The 21,592-nt window shown below is 40.0% G+C and overlaps 1 protein-coding gene and 1 long non-coding RNA gene across 7 annotated transcripts in view; one reads left to right on the top strand and one right to left on the bottom strand.

The window, feature by feature from the left end:
• Positions 1–21,592, bottom strand: part of ccdc149b (coiled-coil domain containing 149b) — an 87,199-nt gene extending 65,607 nt beyond the window's left edge. The window contains exons 1-5 of one of the 5 annotated variants that reach the window (XM_020044562.2): positions 21,384–21,592; positions 21,191–21,256; positions 21,027–21,101; positions 4,024–4,131; positions 2,358–2,519 (exon numbers count right to left, since the gene is read on the bottom strand). In XM_020044562.2, coding sequence (XP_019900121.2) covers positions 2,358–2,519; positions 4,024–4,074 — 213 coding nt within the window. In that variant the 5' untranslated portion in view covers positions 4,075–4,131; positions 21,027–21,101; positions 21,191–21,256; positions 21,384–21,592. Of the gene's footprint in view, positions 1–2,357; positions 2,520–2,814; positions 2,850–4,023; positions 4,132–21,026; positions 21,102–21,190; positions 21,257–21,383 lie in introns of those variants that run through there. The other 4 variants (XM_013132105.4, XM_020044563.2, XM_029118134.2 and 1 more) reach the window with 4 other exon arrangements.
• LOC114830661 lies at positions 7,534–8,602 on the top strand. Of its 2 annotated transcripts, XR_004575463.1 has the most exons (5): positions 7,534–7,574; positions 7,658–7,741; positions 7,892–8,110; positions 8,275–8,338; positions 8,500–8,602. It is a non-coding gene; the product is annotated as an uncharacterized LOC114830661 (long non-coding RNA). The 2 variants fall into 2 exon arrangements; XR_003778088.2 differs by lacking the exon at positions 8,275–8,338.

Raw genomic sequence — 21,592 nt, 5'->3', positions numbered from 1 at the left:
ACCTGTATAAAAGACACCTGTTCACACACTCAGTCAAACAGACTCCAACCTCTCCACAATGGCCAAGACCAGAGAGCTGTGTAAGGACATCAGGGATAAAATTGTAGACCTACACAAGGCTGGGATGGGCTACAGGACAAGCAGCTTGGTGAGAAGGCAACAACTGTTGGCGCAATTATTAGAAAATTGAAGAATTTCAAGATGACGGCCAATCTCCCTCGGTCTGGGGCTCCATGCAAGATCTCACCTCGTGGGGCATCAATGATCATGAGGAAGGTGAGGGATCAGCCCAGAACTACACGGCAGGACCTGGTCAATGACCTGAAGAGAGCTGGGACCACAGTCTCAAAGAAAACTATTAGTAACACACTACACCGTCATGGATTAAAATCCTGCAGCGCACGCAAGGTCCCCCTGCTCAAGCCAGCGTAAGTCCAGGCCCGTCTGAAGTTTGCCAATGACCATCTGGATGATCCAGTGGAGGAATGGGAGAAGGTCATGTGGTCTGATGAGACAAAAATAGAGCTTTTTGGTCCAAACTCCACTTGCCGTGTTTGGAGGAAGAAGGATGAGTACAACCCCAAGAACACCATCCCAACCGTGAAGCATGGAGCTGGAAACATCATTCTTTGGGTATGCTTTTCTGCAAAGGGGACAGGACGACTGTATTGAAGGGTGGATGTATGGGGCCATGTATCATTTTCAGATCTTGGCCAACAACCTCCTTCCCTCAGTAAGAGCATTTAAGATGGGTCGTGGCTGGGTCTTCCAGCATCACAACGACCCAAAACAGACAGCCAGGGCAACTAAGGAGTGGCTCCGTAAGAAGCATCTCAAGGTCCTAGCCAGTCTCCAGACCTGAACCCAATAGAAAATCTTTGGAGGGAGCTGAAAATCTGTATTGCCCAGTGACAGCCCTGAAACCTGAAGGATCTGGAGAAAGTTTGTATGGAGGAGTGGGCCAAAATCCTTGCTGCAGTGTGAGCAAACCTGGTCAAGAACTACAGGAAATGTATGATCTCTGAAATTGTAAACAAAGGTTTTTGTACCAAATATTAAGTTCTGTTTTTCTGATGTACTTAAGTCATGCAATAAAATGCTAATTAATTACTTGAAAATCTTTACACAGTGATTTTCCAGATTATTTTTTTATTCCGTCACACACAGTTGAAGAGTACCTATGATGAAAATTACAGACTTCTACATGCTTTGTAAGTGGGAAACACTGCCGATTTTTCAGGTTATCAAATACTTTTTCTCCCCACTGTATATTACTGCTAGCAAACCATTTTTACAGTGAGAACATTTTTGAATGTTCATTTATAAGGACAACTCTGCTGCATTATTCCAATAAATAGTGAATATATTCAGTAAGTTGATCCACACTGAAGCACACCTAAGCTTTTCAAGGTATTGTCTTTTGATGTTTAGACTGAAATGTAATTAGATGGGGTTCTGATGGGTGCCTGTAAACAGTAGCTTTCCTGATGGATGATTGTGATGGGTCACAGAGATCAGCAGGGTTACAGTAAATGGAAAAAAATACTTTCTTGAGCCTGCTGGTGTGAGAACAAAGAGTTGCAAACAGTTTGTGACTTGGATGAGAAGGGTCCCTGGTGACGCCGCACACACATACACCACTTTTGCACTGGAGGTCTACGATGGCTGGGAGCTGTGTACCTGTGATGTGCTGGGCGGTTATCGTACACACGATTCACAACATGAATGCCTACTCTCCAACTATGCATTAAAAAAAGAAAGTGGTGTGCTCAGGACAAGTCAACCACCAGTAAAGTTACTGGGTGGGTACCGTAATCCTAACAGCTCCTGCTAAAATCAAGCGCTAACTATTGACTGCTCTAAGGCCAAAAAAAGAACGGCATTTAGTATTTTAAATTAATCACACACATATACACATTAACTTTGAAACCCCTAAAATAAATTATATTTTTCAATAGTCTGATTATAGTAACTTGTTATTTTATTCAAATCAAACCTCAGGTCATGAAAATATCTAAATAGATAAACTAACCCAAAAGACCGAAGCAACAGAATTTATACAGGCAAGGTTCTCATGAACAGAAGTGTATTTACATATTATTAAAATATTACATAAATGGAAATGTCATCCCGGTAACTGGTAGTGTGAACAGACCCTTAGTTAATCACTAAACTGACCAAAAAAAGCTAATTAATCAGTTCCCTGATTGACTAAAATTAATACACCTGGTCCTTGAGGTTGGTTAAATCAAAAACCATGCAAACCCTGCATACCCTGGGGCTCTCCAAGAACAGGGTTACATACCCCTAGTTGAGGGGCACCTGGGGTACATAAAAGAGGTAGGGTGCAGACTCACTATGAGTTCCCTGTGCTTTTTCTTGAGTCCCTGGTGGCATTCTCTGAGCTGGTTGGCCATCAGCTGGTACTGGTCCCTCTCCTGCTGACAGGTGTCCAGCTCCTTAGACAAGATCAGGATGGCCTCTTTCTTGCTCTCCAACTTGCGCTTACACACCAGAAACTGAGTACATACCAACATACAGTTTGTCATAATATAAAAACAGTCCTGTATTAACAAATAGGCAACTAGCCAGCCAATGGCCAACAAAGCTAACTCTGTGTGACATATGATCAATGTGTGACATATGATCAATATGGAGTGAAATGTAAATATTATCTATACCTCCCAAAACAATGTGCTGTGCATTTGTCTAATGTGAACGGCCTGGATAAGAGGGAATGGTTCTCTTTTTGTTTTGTTCTCCAGTTTCAAAGTTTAGGAGGAGATGAGGTCCTGGTCCACACCTGCGGATTACCTGGTTTGGGGGGCCCGTTGCGGTCCCTGTCCTTGTCCACCTGGTCATACTTCTGACCTAGTCTAAAATCAAATAGACTCTGGATTTAGCCCAGAGAAATGTATTTATTATTCCAATTGGACTCTTAATATCTCACCCAGCACAGCCAGAAGAGGACTGGTCACCCCTCTGAGCCTGGGTCCTCTCTAGGTTTCTTCCTAAAATTCGACCTTCTTAGGGAGTTTTTCCTAGCCACTGAAATTCAACACAACTGTTGTTTGCTCCTTGGGGTTTAAGGCCAGGTGTCTCTGTAAAGCACTTTGTAATTGCTGTTGTAAAAAGGGCTTTATAAATAAATTTGATTGATTGATTGATTTTGTATTAATGAAGAATAGTTGGACAACCCGAAAATAATTTTGAACTGGGGAACCAATCTTTAAATAGTCCATTGAGACCAGCAGTTTTCCAGTGTGACGGCAGTGGACAACAGCATACTGTTGTAGCCACCGCCATCACAATCAGGCCAATCTTGTCTCTACATTCTCCCACCTTGCGGAAACATCTCATAGGGTTTAAAGGGTTAGAGCAAAGATTAGAGTCATCTCAAAATGAATGAAAATATAAAACATGCATAGCATTTTAAAAATGCACACTTAAGCAAAGAGACAACACCATGCTGAGAAATTTATCCAGTAGGGGCTAGTATTAAATAGCCTGGGAAAGGACTAACCAGGGAGAGAGGCAGCTGCAGCAGAAATTCCTTTAATCTTAAGATTTAATGTAATTGTTTCCATTAGGTGTTTTACTGGAGAAAAATCAGCTCTGCACCATTAAAAACAGTTGTTTGCAAAAAGAGGTAATATCAAAATGATGTTATGGGAAGTTTAAATATCACTAACAATTTGACACAATAATAAGGTAATACAGATTTGCTGTTAGCTTGTATTCTGGAACAAAATGCTTCCTCTTCAATAACATGCGTCAACTTACAATAGAGATTTTTATATTTCAATTAGACGTAAAATAAAAAGTTTAAAAACATAAGCATCTGGTAAGTGGTTGAAAAACGACGTACCGCCTATTTATTTCATTGAGTGAATTGTCGCCTGTCTAATGAGCTCTAATGTGCTAAAGACTAAAGAACTATGTAAAGATCATGATGCGCATGCCATACGGAACAAACGGTTTACAGTGCGGGACAAATAAAAACATTAACCAGAGTAGACTTACTTCATTGACCAAACCCTGCCAATCGCTTTCACTTCTTCTTGAGGAACTCATCACGTTTGTCTTCTGGCAGCCTTTCTGTTGCCGTTCATGAAGGTGAAAGATACTGGGCTAGATCAAGAGAGGAGTGTCATAACATTTATTCATCAGCGTCTTGTGAGCAACATTAAAGAAACACTTCCGGGCCACGAAAATTTAAATTAAAAGACACCAACAAAACTGACAAATTGAGTTTATTGTTTAAGAAAATGTACCTCTCAAAATATTAACAGCAATTCATATTTGATCATATTGAAGAGTAATTTCTATAAAAAGTTGGTATTAAAACACGTTCCAAGGGCACAATTCTGACAATGCCAATGACTGAATACGGAATACATATTGCCTAGTAGCTCATAAACTATTGAATATTCCAAAGAGAAAGCTATGTTCAGGAGGGTGTGTAGAGTAAGACAAACCTGTCTAATCATGGGGAATGGTGTGCTACATCTAGCTACAAAAAAATTTCAACACCCTCTTTAAGCCCCAATGCAAAACACTATAATATACAGTACATATTGCCCTATACAGAAACAACTATTATATACGCTGCAGTGAATGTATTGTAGGAAATGTTCAGGAGACTCTATAGAGTGATTATATGCAAAAGAATCAAAGGGAACTGTGTATTTGCAATTATTGCTGGCATTTTACTTTGCCCATGCCAAACACCTGCGCGTTCTCCTCTTCAAGGAAAAGCCATGTCTTTCTCATCCTGTTTTCCTGGTCGGTAAAGTACAAAAGTACACAGGACCTTTCGATACAGTTTGATAACTTGCCTGTTAATGTGTATGTAGAGGATTGGAAAAGCGTGGTAATAATATAACTATGCCAGAGACCCATGTCTATGTAAAATGCCATGACGGTGGTGCGTTCTTTTGGACAAAACGAATTTGTTACTGTATGGTACTTTTACGAAAACAACACTCCTGACAATATCCCTAGGATTATTATTATTTAATTTGTAACTGTATTGTTTAGGAACTTTGCAGTCGTTGCACTGTAAGGGTTAGCTATTAGCTATACCTTGTTGTTAGCTGGCTTCGGTTGGTTAGCTGTATGCTAGCTCCAGTCAAGTGTTAGTTCGGGTAGCACTTTGCAAACTTGCTCAGCCATGTTCTATTTGTTTTTAACATGAAAAGAATTAAATTATCACTATCTAACCAACTTCATAAATAGAGATAGATATATCAGGATATATATATAAATAGATAATCAGGCTTGCTATGACATGTTTATGACAGGTAATGTTTCTGACTAACTGTGCCACAGCATGGTTTGGCGTTTGCTCCGTAGTTGACTGGAAAGCCCTGCAACGGGTGGTGGAAACAGCCCAGCACATCACTGGTACCCAGCTCCCGGCCATCGTAGACCTCCAGCACAAGCAGTGTCTGCACAGGGCCAAGATAGCAAAAAATATCCGCACGGCTTCTTTTTGCCGCCGGCCCTAAGCTGTCGGCTATAGGTGCGTCCTGCTGGCGGGGATGAAACGTTTGCCGCCGAATACGTCACTCCCATTTCTTGCGAGATGACGGCGGTCCGACTGCTTCATTTTCTCTGGCGGTTGCCTCTATGGTTGCCTCGGTCTAATGGACCGCGGTCGTCCGGCGGCAAGACGCTTTTAAATACAAGGCTATACTCTCAAAATCGACCGGCCATGTTGGTTTTAGACACACATTCGCATCAGTTCGTCGCTCAATCGCGAGTTGCAGCTTGCTAGCTAGCAAAGTCATCGACTACCATCGTTTAAGTAAGTACATGTTTCCTTTTTGTGTAACGCAATATTATGTTTACATTGTTTTTAGTTTATATATTTAAAATGTGTAATCATCTTTGTTCTTGCCTAACTAGCTAAAGTAACCTTGTTTACGCAATGTTGCTAGTACATGTAGAATTTTAACGAGCTATAATAGGTAGCAAAAGCTTTACATCTAGAAAACACAAAAATTTAAACTTAGTCTTTCTTACAAAAATAACGATGTATATATGTTGTTTAAATTATTTTGTTTGCCTGAACAAGTATGCTGCTAGTCCAGTAGCTAGAGTAAGTGTTAGCTAGCACATGCTGTTTTGCCTTTGTTACAGTACACACTGTGGCTAGCATGTTTTGTGCTGTGTTGCTACTGTACTGGATTTAAGGCGATTGTGATTTCTAATTCTCTGAACTGCTGTACGTTTTATGTTTGAGGAACATTCTGTGTTCACTTGAATCACAACACCCAATGAATACATTTTATTTTTAACAATTTCACTGTTCCACATTTGGCTGATAACGTTTCCCCCCCACAGCATAGCTACTGTATATTCCTAACGTTAACAATCCGGTTTTGTTGCAGATACCTTGGCCAGAGCATAACCGATTATCTTCACCCAAGAGACCTACTGTTGGTCAATCGTTTTGGTTTTAAAGGTAAATACATTGTTAGTCACAATGTTTAGTTACTGGGCCAAAAGGAAAATAATAATGAAAAGAGTTGAGAGGGACAAACAGGACATTCACTTGAATCACTACATTCTACAGAAGTTGCATTGATTCCAGAAAACCAGGAAAATGTTGAGCCATCTGTAGACTTCAGAGTTGGTATGTAAAATGTATTGCTGTGATGCTTAATTTGTGATCCTGTAACTAAACTGTACACTTTGTTAGATTTTCAAATTTCTGTTCCCTCTTTCTCAGAACCAGGTTTCTCCCCAGTAATCCAGACTCCACTTCAGAGCCAAGAGTTTGAGTACAAGTAAGTGATGTTATTTGTGATATTTTTTGTCTTGGAAACTATTGCTTCTATTTAAGATTAGGAATCCTTTTATCCATAATCTGTTTTTCTTTAGGGCACTTGACTTTCTGGATAAAAGGTGTGGAGGTGTGTTGTACATATCATTAGCTTTGCACAGTTCAATTATTGTTTCATTACTGAATATGCAATCTCTGCAGTGAAATTAAAGCTGTTATGTTTTTTCCCCCAGTTCATCAAGTACTAAACTTTACACCCCCAGCAGAAAATGTACCCTGGCAGCAAATGGGTGAAAAGGCTGGAGGTATGTAGTACGTTGCGCTAAACTGTTACATTTAAGTCCAATTCATTACATGTATGCAATAACTTCAAACATATTTTTACGTCAATGATTATCAATAGGAGAAAGTAATCGCTCCGTTATTGGCCCTTGGACTCCCCTGGCGTCGCATGTACAGCATGAAGTTTTCAGCAATGAAGGTATATTCTAGGCCTATGTCCTAATGTCCAGTTTTTTAACAGTTTTGAAAATAGTGCCTTTAGTTTTCCAGAACGAGAACCAAGCCCTGCGGGAGGAGAACCAAGCCCTGCGGGAGGAGAACCAAGCCCTGCGGGAGGAGAACCAAGCCCTGCGGGAGGAGAACCAAGCCCTGCGGGAGGAGAACCAAGCCCTGCGGGAGGAGAACCAAGCCCTGCGGGAGGAGAACCAAGCCCTGCGGGAGGAGAACCAAGCCCTGCGGGAGGGGAGCCATGCCCTGAGGGAGGGGAGCCATGCACGAGCAGGTGAGAACATGCACTCTTTCTTTAATTTTACTTTTTTGTGTGTAATGTAGGTTCAGAATGACCATATGCCTTTCATTTTGTAGCTTCGGGTGACAGCGGCTCACTTCAAGAGCAGGTGAAGCTATTTGGGACAATGCTGAAGATGTTTGCTCGCACTGGGCAATCAGGTACAACTTGCAAACAACACCTGTGGTTGTTGATTTAATTCCCACTGGGTCCACATGTACGTGTATTAGACCTAGGTATAAATGTCATTGTTTAGTAATTGAGGGACCAGGACTGACTACTTTATTCTTTTATTCTGGGAACCCCTGTAGGTGCAGATCAGACCCTAGTGCTGCGACGTCTTGGAGAGTTTGGCGATGTTGTGCGTAGCATGGAAAACAAAATGGACACTATGCTGCAACATTTCAGTGCCAATGTGTCTGTTGGAGAGCTATCCCTGCCAGGGGATGTTACTCCCCCTAGACACCCAGGAAGATTTGGTGTTTCTTGACAGCATTTTGAGGGAGGATAAAGAGCTCCAGGAACAATTTGTAAGTGTGTTGCTTTCGTTTATAAGGCCGTAGGGTAATCTAAAAAGTCAAATTAAGTTTGTACACTGTATATTCTACAGTCTAAATCCACAGCCTGTCACATTTTATATTTATGTATGAGAAGCTTGCGAGAAATGTAATTTAACACATTTTTGGATTTTCAGCTTCGGTTTTTGGCTATCAGATGTGGGAGGGACCTGAAGACAACAGTGTGGAGAATGCTTCAGAGTATTTTCTCTAATAACCTTGCCGTTAATACAACCTGGACTGGCATAGGGGATAAAACCTGTTTTAGAGACCTGTTCCTGAAGACCATTGTTCAAAGTAATTTTTTTAAGTAGATGCCCTTATGCCATTCAAATGTAATGACAGATCTGTATTTTCTACAGGGGCCCTCCGGAAGAACCCGGCAACCCAGGATGCCACTGATGAGGCGGTCCAGGTTAACGTTACACGTTACCTGAAAGGAGCATCAGACTGAAGGAGGAAAAAGCCGCCCAGCTGAGAAGGACCCACAGCCAACCCCTTAAACCTAGGCTGACTACTGACACCCCAGCATCCCTGAACTGGAACACTTTCTTTATCCTGCAGTCAGTAACATCAAGAAGCCAGAAGTGCCAGACTACACTCACCAAATCCACCCTGTTTTTTTTTTTTGTATTTTAACTTTAGTATTGGCTTATTTCATTCCATCTTAACGATTCTATTATAGTTTGTAAATCCTATTTCATACCTGTTACTTGATATTGCACATTAACTAGTACCAACATTCTACTTTCATTTCATCAGTGTGCTTAACTGTTATTCAATTAATAATAGCTTGGAAATACTATTTCGTACCTCTGATACTTGATATTGCACATTACCTGGTACCAAATATTCTACTTACTCTGTTTTTAACATCAGCATTTTTCATTCCATCACAGTGCTTAACTGTTATTCTATTGTTAAATATAGCTTGTAAATCCTTGTGCCACAGGTCAGCATTGCAGTTATAATGGTCTGTTCTACTACTGTTTTTACCTCTGTATTTTTATATATGTATATCAAGTTTTGTTTATCACAGATACAAGAGACACATCTTAATGCAGCATGGTGTAAATATTGTGCTCCAGGTCAGCAATGCCATTATAATGGAATATTCTACTCTAGAGCTTTACTCAATGGATTGAAAATGTGATGTTCTACCTCGTTTTATTTGGTATCCTGCACATTCTTTGGTACCAAATATCCTCATTACTTGTTATGTTTACTGGTAATTATTTTCATCCCAGAGCTGACCTCTATATTATTAACAATGATTGTGTTTGTGTTATAATTTGCTTGTATGGCTGTTCTTTTTTTTTTTTTTAACCAACATTTTATTGGAAACCTGCATGTTCTGTGTGTATTTATGCCTATTATTTATTTCAGTGATCTGACACATCTTGTTTGAATGACAGTTAATGTACTTTGAAATGTGGAATTAAAACACCAAATGGAAATTAGTCTGGTTTGATCAATCATTATTCTCGATAAACTGCATGCTATAAATATTAAATATATATATATATATATATATATATATAAAAGCGGCAGATCGCTCGAAAACCTTTTGTATAACGGCGGTGGAAAGGCGGTTGGACCACGGGCCGGCCGCAGAACGGCGGCAGACGCTTTTAAAAAGCGTCTGCCGCCGGCGGAAAGCTGGCAAACGTGTTTGCGATTTAGACATTCTGACGCTTCTACTGTCTTTGGAGGACCGCCTCCGGTCCGCCGACTCATTGCTATCTGGGACGTTTTCTTGCAGATACCTTGGCCAGAGCATAACCGGTTATCTTCACCCAAGAGACCTACTGTTGGTCAATCGTTTTGGCTTTAAAGGTAAATGCATTGTTAGTCACAATGTCTAGTTACTGGGCCAAAAGGAAAATAATATTGAAAAGAGTTGAGAGGGACACACAGGACATTCACTTGAATCACTACATACTACAGAAGTTGCATTGATTCCAGAAAACCAGGAAAATGTTGAGCCATCTGTAGACTTCAGAGTTGGTATGTAAAATGTATTGCTGTGATGCTTAATTTGTGATCCTGTAACTAAACTGTACACTTTGTTAGATTTTCAAATTTCTGTTCCCTCTTTCTCAGAACCAGGTTTCTCCCCAGTAATCCAGACTCCACTTCACAGAGCCAAGAGTTTGAGTACAAGTAAAGTGATGTTATTTGTGACGTTTTTTGTCTTGGAAACTATTGCTTCTATTTAAGATTAGGAATCCTTTTATCCATAAGATGTTTTTCATTAGGGCACTTGACTTTCTGGATAAAAGGTGTTGAGGTGTGTTGTACATCATTAGCTTTGAACAGTTCAATTATTGTTTCATTACTCAATATGCAATCTCTGCAGTGAAATTAAAGCGGTTATGTTTGTTCCCCCAGCTCGTCAAGTACTAAGCTTTACACCACCAGCAGCAAATTTACCCTGGCAGCATATGGGTGAAAAGGCTGGAGGTATGTAATACGTTGCGCTAAACTAAGTTTTACATTTAAGTGCAATTCATTAAATGTATGCAATTACTTCAAACATATTTTTACGTCAATGATTATCAATAGGAGAAAGTCATCGCTTTGTTATTGGCCCTTGGACGCCCCTGGCATCTCATGTACAGCACAAAGTTTTCAGCTATGAAGGTATATTCTAGGCCTATGTCTTATTGTCCAGTGTTTTAACAGTATTGAAAATATTGCCTTTAGTAGTTGTTTTAAAAAAATATATATTATGTAGATTTCCAGAGACTCCAGAATGAAAACCAAGCTCTGAGGGAGGAGAACCAAGCCCTGAGGGAATGCAATGCACAAGCAGGTGAGAACGTGCACTCTCTTAAATTTGACTTTTTTGTGTGTAATGTAGGTTCAGAATTACCATATGCCTTTCATTTTGTAGCTTCGGATGACAGCGGCTCACTTCAAGAGCAGGTGAAGCAAGTAGGGACAATGTTGAAGACGTTTGCTCTCACTGGGCAATCAGGTACAACTTGCAAACAACACCTGTGGTTGTTAGTTTAATACCTTTACATGTAGTAGACCTAGATATATATGTCATAGTTTAGTATTTGAGGGACCAGGACTGACTACTTCTTTTATTCTGGGAATCCCTGTAGGTGCGTTACCTGAAAGGAGCATCTGACCGTGAAGGCAGAAAAAGGCGCCGCACAGCTGAGAGGGACCCACAGCCGACCCCTTAAACCTAGGCTGACTACTGGCACCCCAGCATCACTGAACTTTCTTTATCCTGCAGTCAGTAACATCAAGAAGCCAGAAGTGCCAGACTACACTCACCAAATGCACCCTGTTTTATTTTGTATCTTTAGTATTGGCTTATTTCATTCCGTCTTAACGATTCTATTATAGTTTGTAAATCTTATTTCATACCTCTAAAACGTGATATTGCACATTACCTGGTACCAAATATTCTACTTACTCTGTTTTTAGCATTTTTCATTCTGTCACAGTGCTTAAGTGTTATTCTATTGTTAAATATAGCTTGTAAATCCTTGTGCCACAGGTCAGCATTGCAGTTATAATGGTCTGTTCTACTACTGTTTTTACCTCCGTATTTTTATATAAATATATATGTCAAGTTGTCTATCACAGATACAAGAGACACAGATCTTATTGCAGCATGGTGTAAATCTTGTGCTTCAGGTCAGCATTGCAATTATAATGGTCTATTCTACTCTAGAGCTTTACTCTAAATTATTACCACTTTTCCTATTGTTAGAAATGGCTTGAAAATGTGATGTTATACCTCGATTTATTTGGTATCCTGCACATTCTTTGGTACCAAATATCCTCATTACTTTTTATGTTTACTGGTAATCATTTTCATCCCAGAGCTGACCTCTTTATATTATTAACAATTATTGTGTTTATAATTTGCTTGTATGGCTGCTTTTTTTTTAACCAAAATGTAATTGGAAACCTGCATGTTCTGTAGTGTGTATTTATATGTATATTATTTTCTGCCTGTTATTTATTTCAGTGATCTGACACATCTTGTTTGAATGACAGTTACTGTACTTTGAAATGTGGAATTAAAACACCAAATGGAAATTAGTCTGGTTTGATCAATCATTATTCTCAATGAACTGCATGCTATAAATATTAAAAGAAAATAGCATTTGCCGCGGAAGGTCCGCCTTCTGTATCACGGCAGTGGAACGGCGGTTGGCCCACGGGCCGGCCGCAGAACACAGGTGGTAGGAAGGCGAATGCCGCTTTTAAAAAGCGGCTGCCGCTGAGCCGGCAAACGTGTTTGTGATTTAGACATTCTGACGCTTCTACTGTCTCTAGAGGGCCGACTCATTGCTATCTGGGGGTGTGTGGCATCATCAGGGACCCTTCACATCCATGCCACTAACTGTTTGCCCTCCTTCCATCAGCCAGGTGGTATAGGTCTCTTCATTCCCACACCAGCAGGCTCAAGAACACTTTCTTTCCATCTGCTGTAACACTGCTGAATTCTGTGACCCATCACTAACCATATCCACCCTTTGTACAACTGGACTCTGACACTGCCTTGTAAAGTCTGAAGTTTTCAGTTGTTACAGGTACTATGTCGGGAACCTCATTGCTGCTATCCCTGAATTTCAGTTGCACATGCTACCCTACTCCTTAAATGTCATTGTACTGTACTTGTTCAATAACAAAGTTGACTCTAATCTAATGTTGTTGTGGTTAATGTCAAGTTGTCATAACAAAGACATCCCAAACAATGTCAACCTTGCATAAAAAATGACAATCAACCGAATGACACCTAATGACATTCATAAACGTTCATAATGATTCTTACATGTGTCATGTCATGACTATGACAGTATCATGACAATGTCACATCACTCTTATGCACACCACTTCAAATTAAGTGTTACCAAACTATTCTATACGCTGCAGTGAATGTGCTCAGGAGAGTGGATAGAGTAATTATATGCAAAAAAAATCAAGGGGCACTGTGTATTTGCAATTGTTGCTGGCATTTTACTCCACCATCCCATTGGCCACAATATAACTCAATGGATATGAAATACATAGTGACCCAAGCAGAAAAAACAGTTCTGCATCACAGAGCAAAAACTATTCTATACGCCGCAGTGAATGTATTGTAAAAAAATGTCAGGAGAGTGGATTGAGTGATTGCACGCCAAAAAAGGGGCACTATATATTGTTGGTGGCATTTTAGTCCGGCCATACCACTGGTCAGGATATCAGCACCTGAAATACACCAAACATTCTGAGAGCCATAGTACATGTGCACATTATTGAATGATTACATTGTTACAAGAAGATTAGTCTGCAATTATGTGATGTTCAGGAGACTCTATACAGTCTCCTGAACATTTCCTACAATACATTCACTGCGAAGTATAGAATAGTTTTTGCTCTGTGACGCAATATGTGCAGTATTTTATACCCATTGTGTAACATTGTGGCCAATGGCAAGGGTGGATTAAAATGCCAGCAACAACTTCAAATACATAGTCCCCCTTAATTATTAGTATATAATCCCTCTATACAGTCCCCTGAACATTTACTACAATACATTCACTGCGGCATATAGAATAGTTTTTTTCTGTAAAGGGCAATATGTATTTCATATCCATTGAGTTACATTGTGGCCAATTGTATGATGCAATATGTATCTCGTGTATAGTATGTTATAGTGTGTTGCAATGGGGTAGGAGGTGGAAAGTATAGTGTTGCTGGATTTAGCACAACAAGCCGATATACAACTAATGAACACCAGCAAATTAACAAGAATTACATCATCAAGGATTCATCATCATCAGATATGAAATGTTTACAACAATAGTTTAACTCCATTTCCATTTCTAAATGTGCTCCAACTTAGTATATTATTCATCCTTTATGAAGTACCATTTAAACAGCATTTTTCTATACATTTCTTTTTTATATGTATATATTCCTTTTATTATCTATATTTTTACAATATAGTCTAAGCAAAACGGCAAATCAATTTAATATTGTTAATATTGTGTTTTACCGCAGACTTTTATCCCAAAACCGGAAGTCTTATTGTTGCTACGGGATCTCTAATGTTGCCGGCATGACGCTACTAATTTATTCTGTTTTAGTTTACCTCACTTCCGTCGGTCTTTTAGGTTTCTTACAGCAGATTTCAACGTAGGTTGAATTACCACCACCTACTGTCAGACAAGAGTAGTGTCTGTTTCCTATTTAAATAGATAAACGTGCAATTCTACTCATCTCGAAACAGCGCTTGACTTGAACTGGAATGGCGTACCGGTACTTCTAATTTTAGGCAAACAGAGTTCCAGTTCCATTTTAAGGCAATAGAGCTGTCTGGGATAGGCTACTTTAACAATCCTTATTAACACATTTTGATAAACGTAGTCTAATGTGCGATTTGGCAGTTCCTGCACTTATTTTTTACTTATTTTTTAAGTCAAGCGCTGAAACTGGCAATCAGTTTACCTGACTAAAAATCCTGGCCGATGATTATTGATAAAACCAGAAAATCCTCAAAATGGATTTCCCCCACGGATATACACTCACCTAAAGGATTATTAGGAACACCTGTTCAATTTCTCATGAATGCAATTATCTAATCAACCAATCACATGGCAGTTGCTTCAATGCATTTAGGGGTGTGGTCCTGGTCAAAACAATCTCCTGAACTCCAAACTGAATGTCAGAATGGGAAAGAAAGGTGATTTAAGCAATTTTGAGCGTGGCATGGTTGTTGGTGCCAGACGGGCCGGTCTGAGTATTTCACAATCTGCTCAGTTACTGGGATTTTCACGCACAACCATTTCTAAGGTTTACAAAGAATGGTGTGAAAAGGGAAAAACATCCAGTATGCGGCAGTCCTGTGTGCGAAAATACCTTGTTGATGCTAGAGGTCAGAGGAGAATGGGCCGACTGATTCAAGCTGATAGAAGAGCAACTTTGACTGAAATAACAACTCGTTACAACCGAGGTATGCAGCAAAGCATTTGTGAAGCCACAACACGCACAACCTTGAGGCAGATGGGCTACAACAGCAGAAGACCCCACCGGGTACCACTCATCTCCACTACAAAAAGGAAAAAGAGGCTACAATTTGCACAAGCTCACCAAAATTGGACAGTTGAAGACTGGAAGAATGTTGCCCTTGTCTGATGAGTCTCGATTTCTGTTGAGACATTCAGGTGGTAGAGTCAGAATTTGGCGTAAACAGAATGAGAACATGGATCCATCATGCCTTGTTACCACTGTGCAGGCTGGTGGTGGTGGTGTAATGGTGTGGGGGATGTTTTCTTGGCACACTTTAGGCCCCTTAGTGGCAATTGGGCATCGTTTAAATGCCACGGCCTACCTGAGCATTGTTTCTGACCATGTCCATCCTCATCTAATAATCCTTTAGGTGAGTGTACATTCACATTGTAATTCCTAATGCTCAGATTCCACACCTGCATGACATGTGTTAGTGCGTAACTTCCAGAGGGACGTATGCATGTCCGGTTACTTTGTAATTTGTTTTACAACGATTGATAAGCACCTCAGACAGGTGTTATAATGGTAGTGAGATGCTTGATGTTTTACAAATGGGTCTTAGGGTTCTGGAATGTTAAATTCCCAGGCAATTAATATATCAGCAGCAAGATGTTTGATGTTTAACAAATAGGCGCCAGGGTTCAGCAATGCTAAACCCGCTGGCATTTTATGTTCCGATAAGTGCTACAACAGATGTCTTACAACCAGTGGGTGTTAACCTTTCATATTTTATGAAGCGATAGGTGGTTGGGGTGGTCTGTGCAGTTAAACCACGCAGACCCCGGTGATGGTCATTCAGTCTTGTCTGAGTAAACTTGCGTACACATTACAAATCATGGCGGATTGTGCAGCGATCAACATTTTGGGTGAAACACCATTGAAAGCTACCAGCTTAACCGCTGCTCAGCGAGTCAGCAAGAGATTACAAATGGCTGGCAAAGACCCGATCAACATGCAAGCCCAGAAGAAACCGATGCAGAGTTTAACCCAAATTCATCAACTACACCAGGATATGTTGGCACAGCAGTGGAAGTTGGACGACGGGCGGATCGGTGGATACATTTTCAACCCTGAGATACCAGAAGTTTTACCCAAGTTACTGGGCCCGTTAATGATGCAGCTGAATGGGTGTTGTAGTCGTGGTTCAAACCCGCTATCCATCCTAGAATGTCATTTAGTACCTGTAAGGTACCTTGTGCTGTAATCTGGGAGCAGTACACACTTGTTGTATACAACTCTAAAGCGCTTTGACACTACTCTGTTTTTCAATGTGAATGCTCTTTTATCATTCTAGCAATTGTGTCTGCATTAGCAAGGACATGATCATCACCACCACCATAACCTCGTACATAGTTATCAACATGTCTTGTTAGCGTCTTCAAATTTACAATACCCGAGTTGTAGCTGTTGAGTCTAATGTCTTTTGCTTTGAGACAGGTCAGACCTTTAACAGTTTTGTAACCGTACGTCTTTGGCCCACCACTAACAAATTGTGTAATGCTGTTACCATCTGGTAACTCATCGGTCAAGTCACCCAATCCCTGTGGCGTGAGACAAAGATCACTGAATCAGGGCCTGTGTAGAGCACACCTCTATCCAACTTCTCCAAGACTGAATACAACTTGAGTCTAGCATAAGCTGTTGTGAAAGCAGCAATAAAAATATTGCTGTTACGTGGTTTGGTGTCTGTTTTGTGTAATGCCACTGCACCATTGCAAATGTGTCTGAGATGAAAGAGAAATGACCAACTTCTATTTCACTGGAAAAAGGTAGTGGCTAAACTCCTCCGGATCTGTAATTAACATTGTGTTCATAAGGTTAGTCCGCTCACCCATCTTACCCCAAAGACTTTTCATTGCCAATTTGGCCAAAGATCACCGAGCACTGTTTACAACAATGTTTTCCTTGTCAAGCTGCACACCCTCCTTTTCATGATATTCACAAATATACTGATCTTTAGTATCATCGTCAATGACTGTTGGTGGGAACCCACTAGCTTCCAGCTTGTGCTTCAGGAATGCTCTCATGTAATCTGCAAAAAGATTATCTGATGTCCTGGTGAAATCCCAGACTTCAAATATTTTCACAATGCGATAAAGTTTCTCAACAGCCTAAACCAGTTCAATAAAAACCCAGGTACCAGTTGAATCTCTTTCTGAATCAGTATGTGAACAATCAGTTACCTGGTTTTCAGCCTCTGCACATAATCTACACAAGGGAAAGAACAGATTAGCACTCACTCTGTGCGGTAAAACTGGGTGGTAAAGGCCTTTTGGCGGACACACGTTTGCCCTAACAATACCACGGTACGTGTCTTGTGGTTTAAAATCTCGAAAGATTATGTTTGGATGCCCAATCGGATAAGTATTTGTCTCGTTGCAGAATGGGTAAAGACTACAGACATTGTTATACTGAATAGTCTCCCCTTCTTGAGCCGTAAACTTAAAATGAATTGAGTTGGTACGAATACCGAAAAGAGCATCCCAGGGGTCAAGGTGCTCTGGGGCATCAAAGGTCTTCAAGAAAGCTTGGATGTACGTTGTGTTTTTATTTCAAAGCTTCAAGCTTTGCCAGCCATTGTTGGTGCCTCAACCGGTACTGAATCTTTGTCAAAGGGTTCATGCTTGTTGAACAATGACACTTTGGGTGACCATACCAGAAACAGTCTAGAAATGCATAGGCTATGCACACAACATCGCATTCAGCATATCCATGAACATAGTATGCCCCAATTTTCATTTCACCCCAGTTCAGGGCATGCTGTATCAATATATTATCAGAGGCCAGATATTCAAGCCATTGGATTGAACTGTTTGAGAATGTCTTCTGACAACAGTGATAGTTGTCTGAGGGGACTAATGTGATTGTATCCTTGGTGAGGAATCTGTTGCAAAAGACTTTCATGCAAGCCAAAGCAATCGTAAAATATTATTTTCTTTAGCCATCATGGTATTCACACCATAGTATTGTGGTTCTGGATGTGGGCAAACTTAGTTCTCATTCTCCTTGATGTTAAACTTGTAAGGAAAGTAGCCTTTTTTCAAATCCTAAAAAACCCATAGCACTTGGCAAAGCCACCAGCATCATCTGTGGGAAACAATGACTATCAATGTATCTCAGATTGAATGTGCTGTCTGTAAAAATCATGAGCTTGCTACCATTAGCAATAAGTGTTGCACCAATTCCGTTGGTAACAAGGTGTTCCATCAAGATTTAACCATCAAAGCCTTTCAAGTTGTGTGCTATAAAGTTGTATTCAGAATATTTTGGTTGCCTAAACTTTTTGGAAAAAAGCAGTGACACAACCATCTCCGGCTAAACACCCCATCTCGTTATCAAAGCCTATTGCACACACACAATTGTCAGTGTGAATACCGTTCACAGGATTGGCAACTGTCTCTTGTGCGGTTTATAGTTGGTAATACTAACAGTGTATTGATGACCACAATGAACACAGTATACCTTCTGGTCACACCTGCTAACCCAACAACCTGCACATTTGTGGAACTTTAAGCCTTTATGATGGCCTTAACAAAAGTCAGAATAACATATCCACATATCTGTTTTGTGTTCCGAGGCTGGGTATGACAATCTGTACGAAGACATACACTACAGCTGTGTTTACAACCGTGATCACCACGGATGTTAAAACCTGTATAACACCACTCACAGACATATGGCACCCCCAAAAAACCTTTCAGGTTTCGTCATAGATATGTTTGTCGTGTAAGTACATAAAGACAGTTCTAGGATGTTGGTCCTCACTGTTTTGAAACTCTGTGAAAGACAATAATGTTACATCCTGTCATTTGTTTAAAACCGGGCAATATCTATGAATGTCACACAATCATCTAATGCTAAACCAGCATCAACCTCATCATTCGTGTACCGTGGGTTCAACATACCCATCAAACAAATTGAAAAGCATGAAGAATCATTATTCAACACCACATATAAATGCTTTTTTTTTCAATAATCTGATTCAGCGTTTGAGCCTCATGTTGCACCACACCACCTTCACGGTCGTTGGCAATTTGCACCAGTAGCTCTAGTGATTCATCAACCAAAAGCTCTGCATTACTTTGCATAAAAGTTTCTAGTAACCTTCCAATAGTGTGTTCATTATATTCACCAGCTCTCATGGTCGCATGTACTGAGGAGATCAGTGATTCACCAAACAACTCTATCTGTAGATGATCGGTGGGTCCTAGTAAAGTCTGAAGCTCTAACAATCAAAGTATCCAAGCCTTCCATAATGCGAGCATAGCATGTGCCAAAATCATCAACTTCACCAATATTTTGGAAATGTACAGACTGTCGTAATTCCACATTGTCAAATTGATTCCGTTGTATCACTCTAACATCACCATAACCGGTCTGTTTTATAGATCTGAACCTTTCAAAATCAACCGGGTTGTTGTAATGAGTATGTGTCAGAGAGTATGTAGGTATGTCAACTAGATCGTCCAGAAAATGTGGGCTACTAATCATGGTTAACAAACCCCAAACAAAGCATCTTTGGATTAATGTCTGTCGCTGTGCAACAATGTTTTAACTTGCTCATGTGTAATCTACAGATTCACAGTTTTGTACCTCTTGATGGGGTTGTTAAAGATTCTTATTAACTATAATAGATGGACTTTTTTAGATTAGGCCTTAGATTGCTTTAGACTGTTCATGGTTGCCACATATAGAAGAGGATCTAGGTCACCATGCCTTGTTCATAGAAGTGATTAGGGCCACAACCAAGACACCAGGCCTCAACCTTATCTACGACCCTGTTCAGTTGGCTCCAAGGTAAAGTTGCCTGTGTCTCCTCTGTGTTCTTCTGTTTGTGTAGGACAGACACTAGGGGTAGCTTAGAACAGGAGGTCTGTTAACTATGACCTAGAACTATGGTTGCCATGGCATTGTAGGGTTCTATCTTGTTTGCCTATTAGTATGACGACTTGTTTTGTATGTATCTCATAGCATTAGAGATAATATTTTGGGGGCTGATAAGGGGGAGTATAAAGAGCTGGAAGCCATAATATGTCATCAGAACAATTGTTATGACACTACTCTGTTGGTCTCTGAATTTATACTCTGTTTTGTGAAAGTGATTGTTCTCGTGGATCCACATAATTGAACCTGAAATAATCAACTGTTATACCAGAGAAGTTTTAATTTGTATAAATTGCGAACATTTTCCACAGGGTGACCCTGGTGCTGACATGCGGGGTCTTTTTGCTGTATTGTGAGTATTATCTATGGAGGTATCGTTGTTTGGATGTTTTGAGATGGTCTGGTCACTATCTTTCATAATTTCTCTAGTTAATCATGTAAATAACAATCCACTTACAGGTTAATATAATATTCTAACTCAAACATTAATTTACATACATCACAGTTTTGATGAGTTGACTGAAAAAATCTATTACCTTTAGTTTTCAAGCATTGTGTAATGGAGTAACTATGAAACTCTGACGCTGTACAGCCACAAGGTGGTGGGTTCCGTAACTGAAGCCATTACGGCAGGGGTGTCCAAACCATTCCACTGAGGGCTGTGTGTCTGCAGGTTTTAGTTTTTTCCTATAAATTGGTTCCCAGTTCACACCTAACCAACCAGGTGAGGGTAGAAACTAACCAATTAGTCAACTAATTAGTCAATCAAGTACAAGGAGAGTGAAAACCTGCAGACACACGGCCCTTCCGTGGAATAATTTGGACACCCCTGCATTATGGTGTTGTAGTCATCAACATCACCCGCTCCACACTGTTGGTTGATATATAGAGTAAGAAGATTTCAGCTGTATGCATACTGTCATAAAGTAAATAACATTTTAGAACACTGCTGAAAATGTCTGTGAATGTTTGCACTTACACAAGAAGCATCGGTTCACAACCTTGCGGAAAATCACAACCGCAGCATAGCTGACACCGATGTTTGTTACTTGGTCTGAAATAAAAACAATGTGGGTTAACAGAAGACCAAGCGTATACAGGTATTCAAAGCTGATGATTACTAAATGTTAAAAGACTACATACCAAGGTCTGAAGGACCAAAAAGGTGTTTTCCAAACAAGGCTGTGTTGAACTCCACTTACCCCTAAACTACAGATATAATACATAAAAGCTTAACGTTTATACATTCTTAAAAAGTTCAAATGTGTCATTTGCCAGCTTTTATACTAGCAACACAATTCAAAACATAATTTCTAATAAAATTACTTGTACTTACTATGTAAGCTGCCTACTACGCACTCGAAACGGTAGATGTCTACTGTGGCAGCCAAAGATTGAATAATGACAACACAACCGGTATGCCTCCAAAAGGTTACGCCTATTAACTCTGTCACTGGTTACACATCACCATTCATCAATTGAGAACTATATTGTTAACATTAAATAAAATTGTGATACGGATAAAGCTAAACTATTTAGTTCAGG

The sequence above is a fragment of the Esox lucius genome, chromosome 25 (genome assembly GCF_011004845.1).
Source record: "Esox lucius isolate fEsoLuc1 chromosome 25, fEsoLuc1.pri, whole genome shotgun sequence".
In the NCBI taxonomy this organism is placed as follows: domain Eukaryota; kingdom Metazoa; phylum Chordata; class Actinopteri; order Esociformes; family Esocidae; genus Esox; species Esox lucius.
The sequence above is the reverse complement of the archived record's forward strand: the minus strand, read 5'-3'. Positions and strand labels throughout refer to the sequence as shown.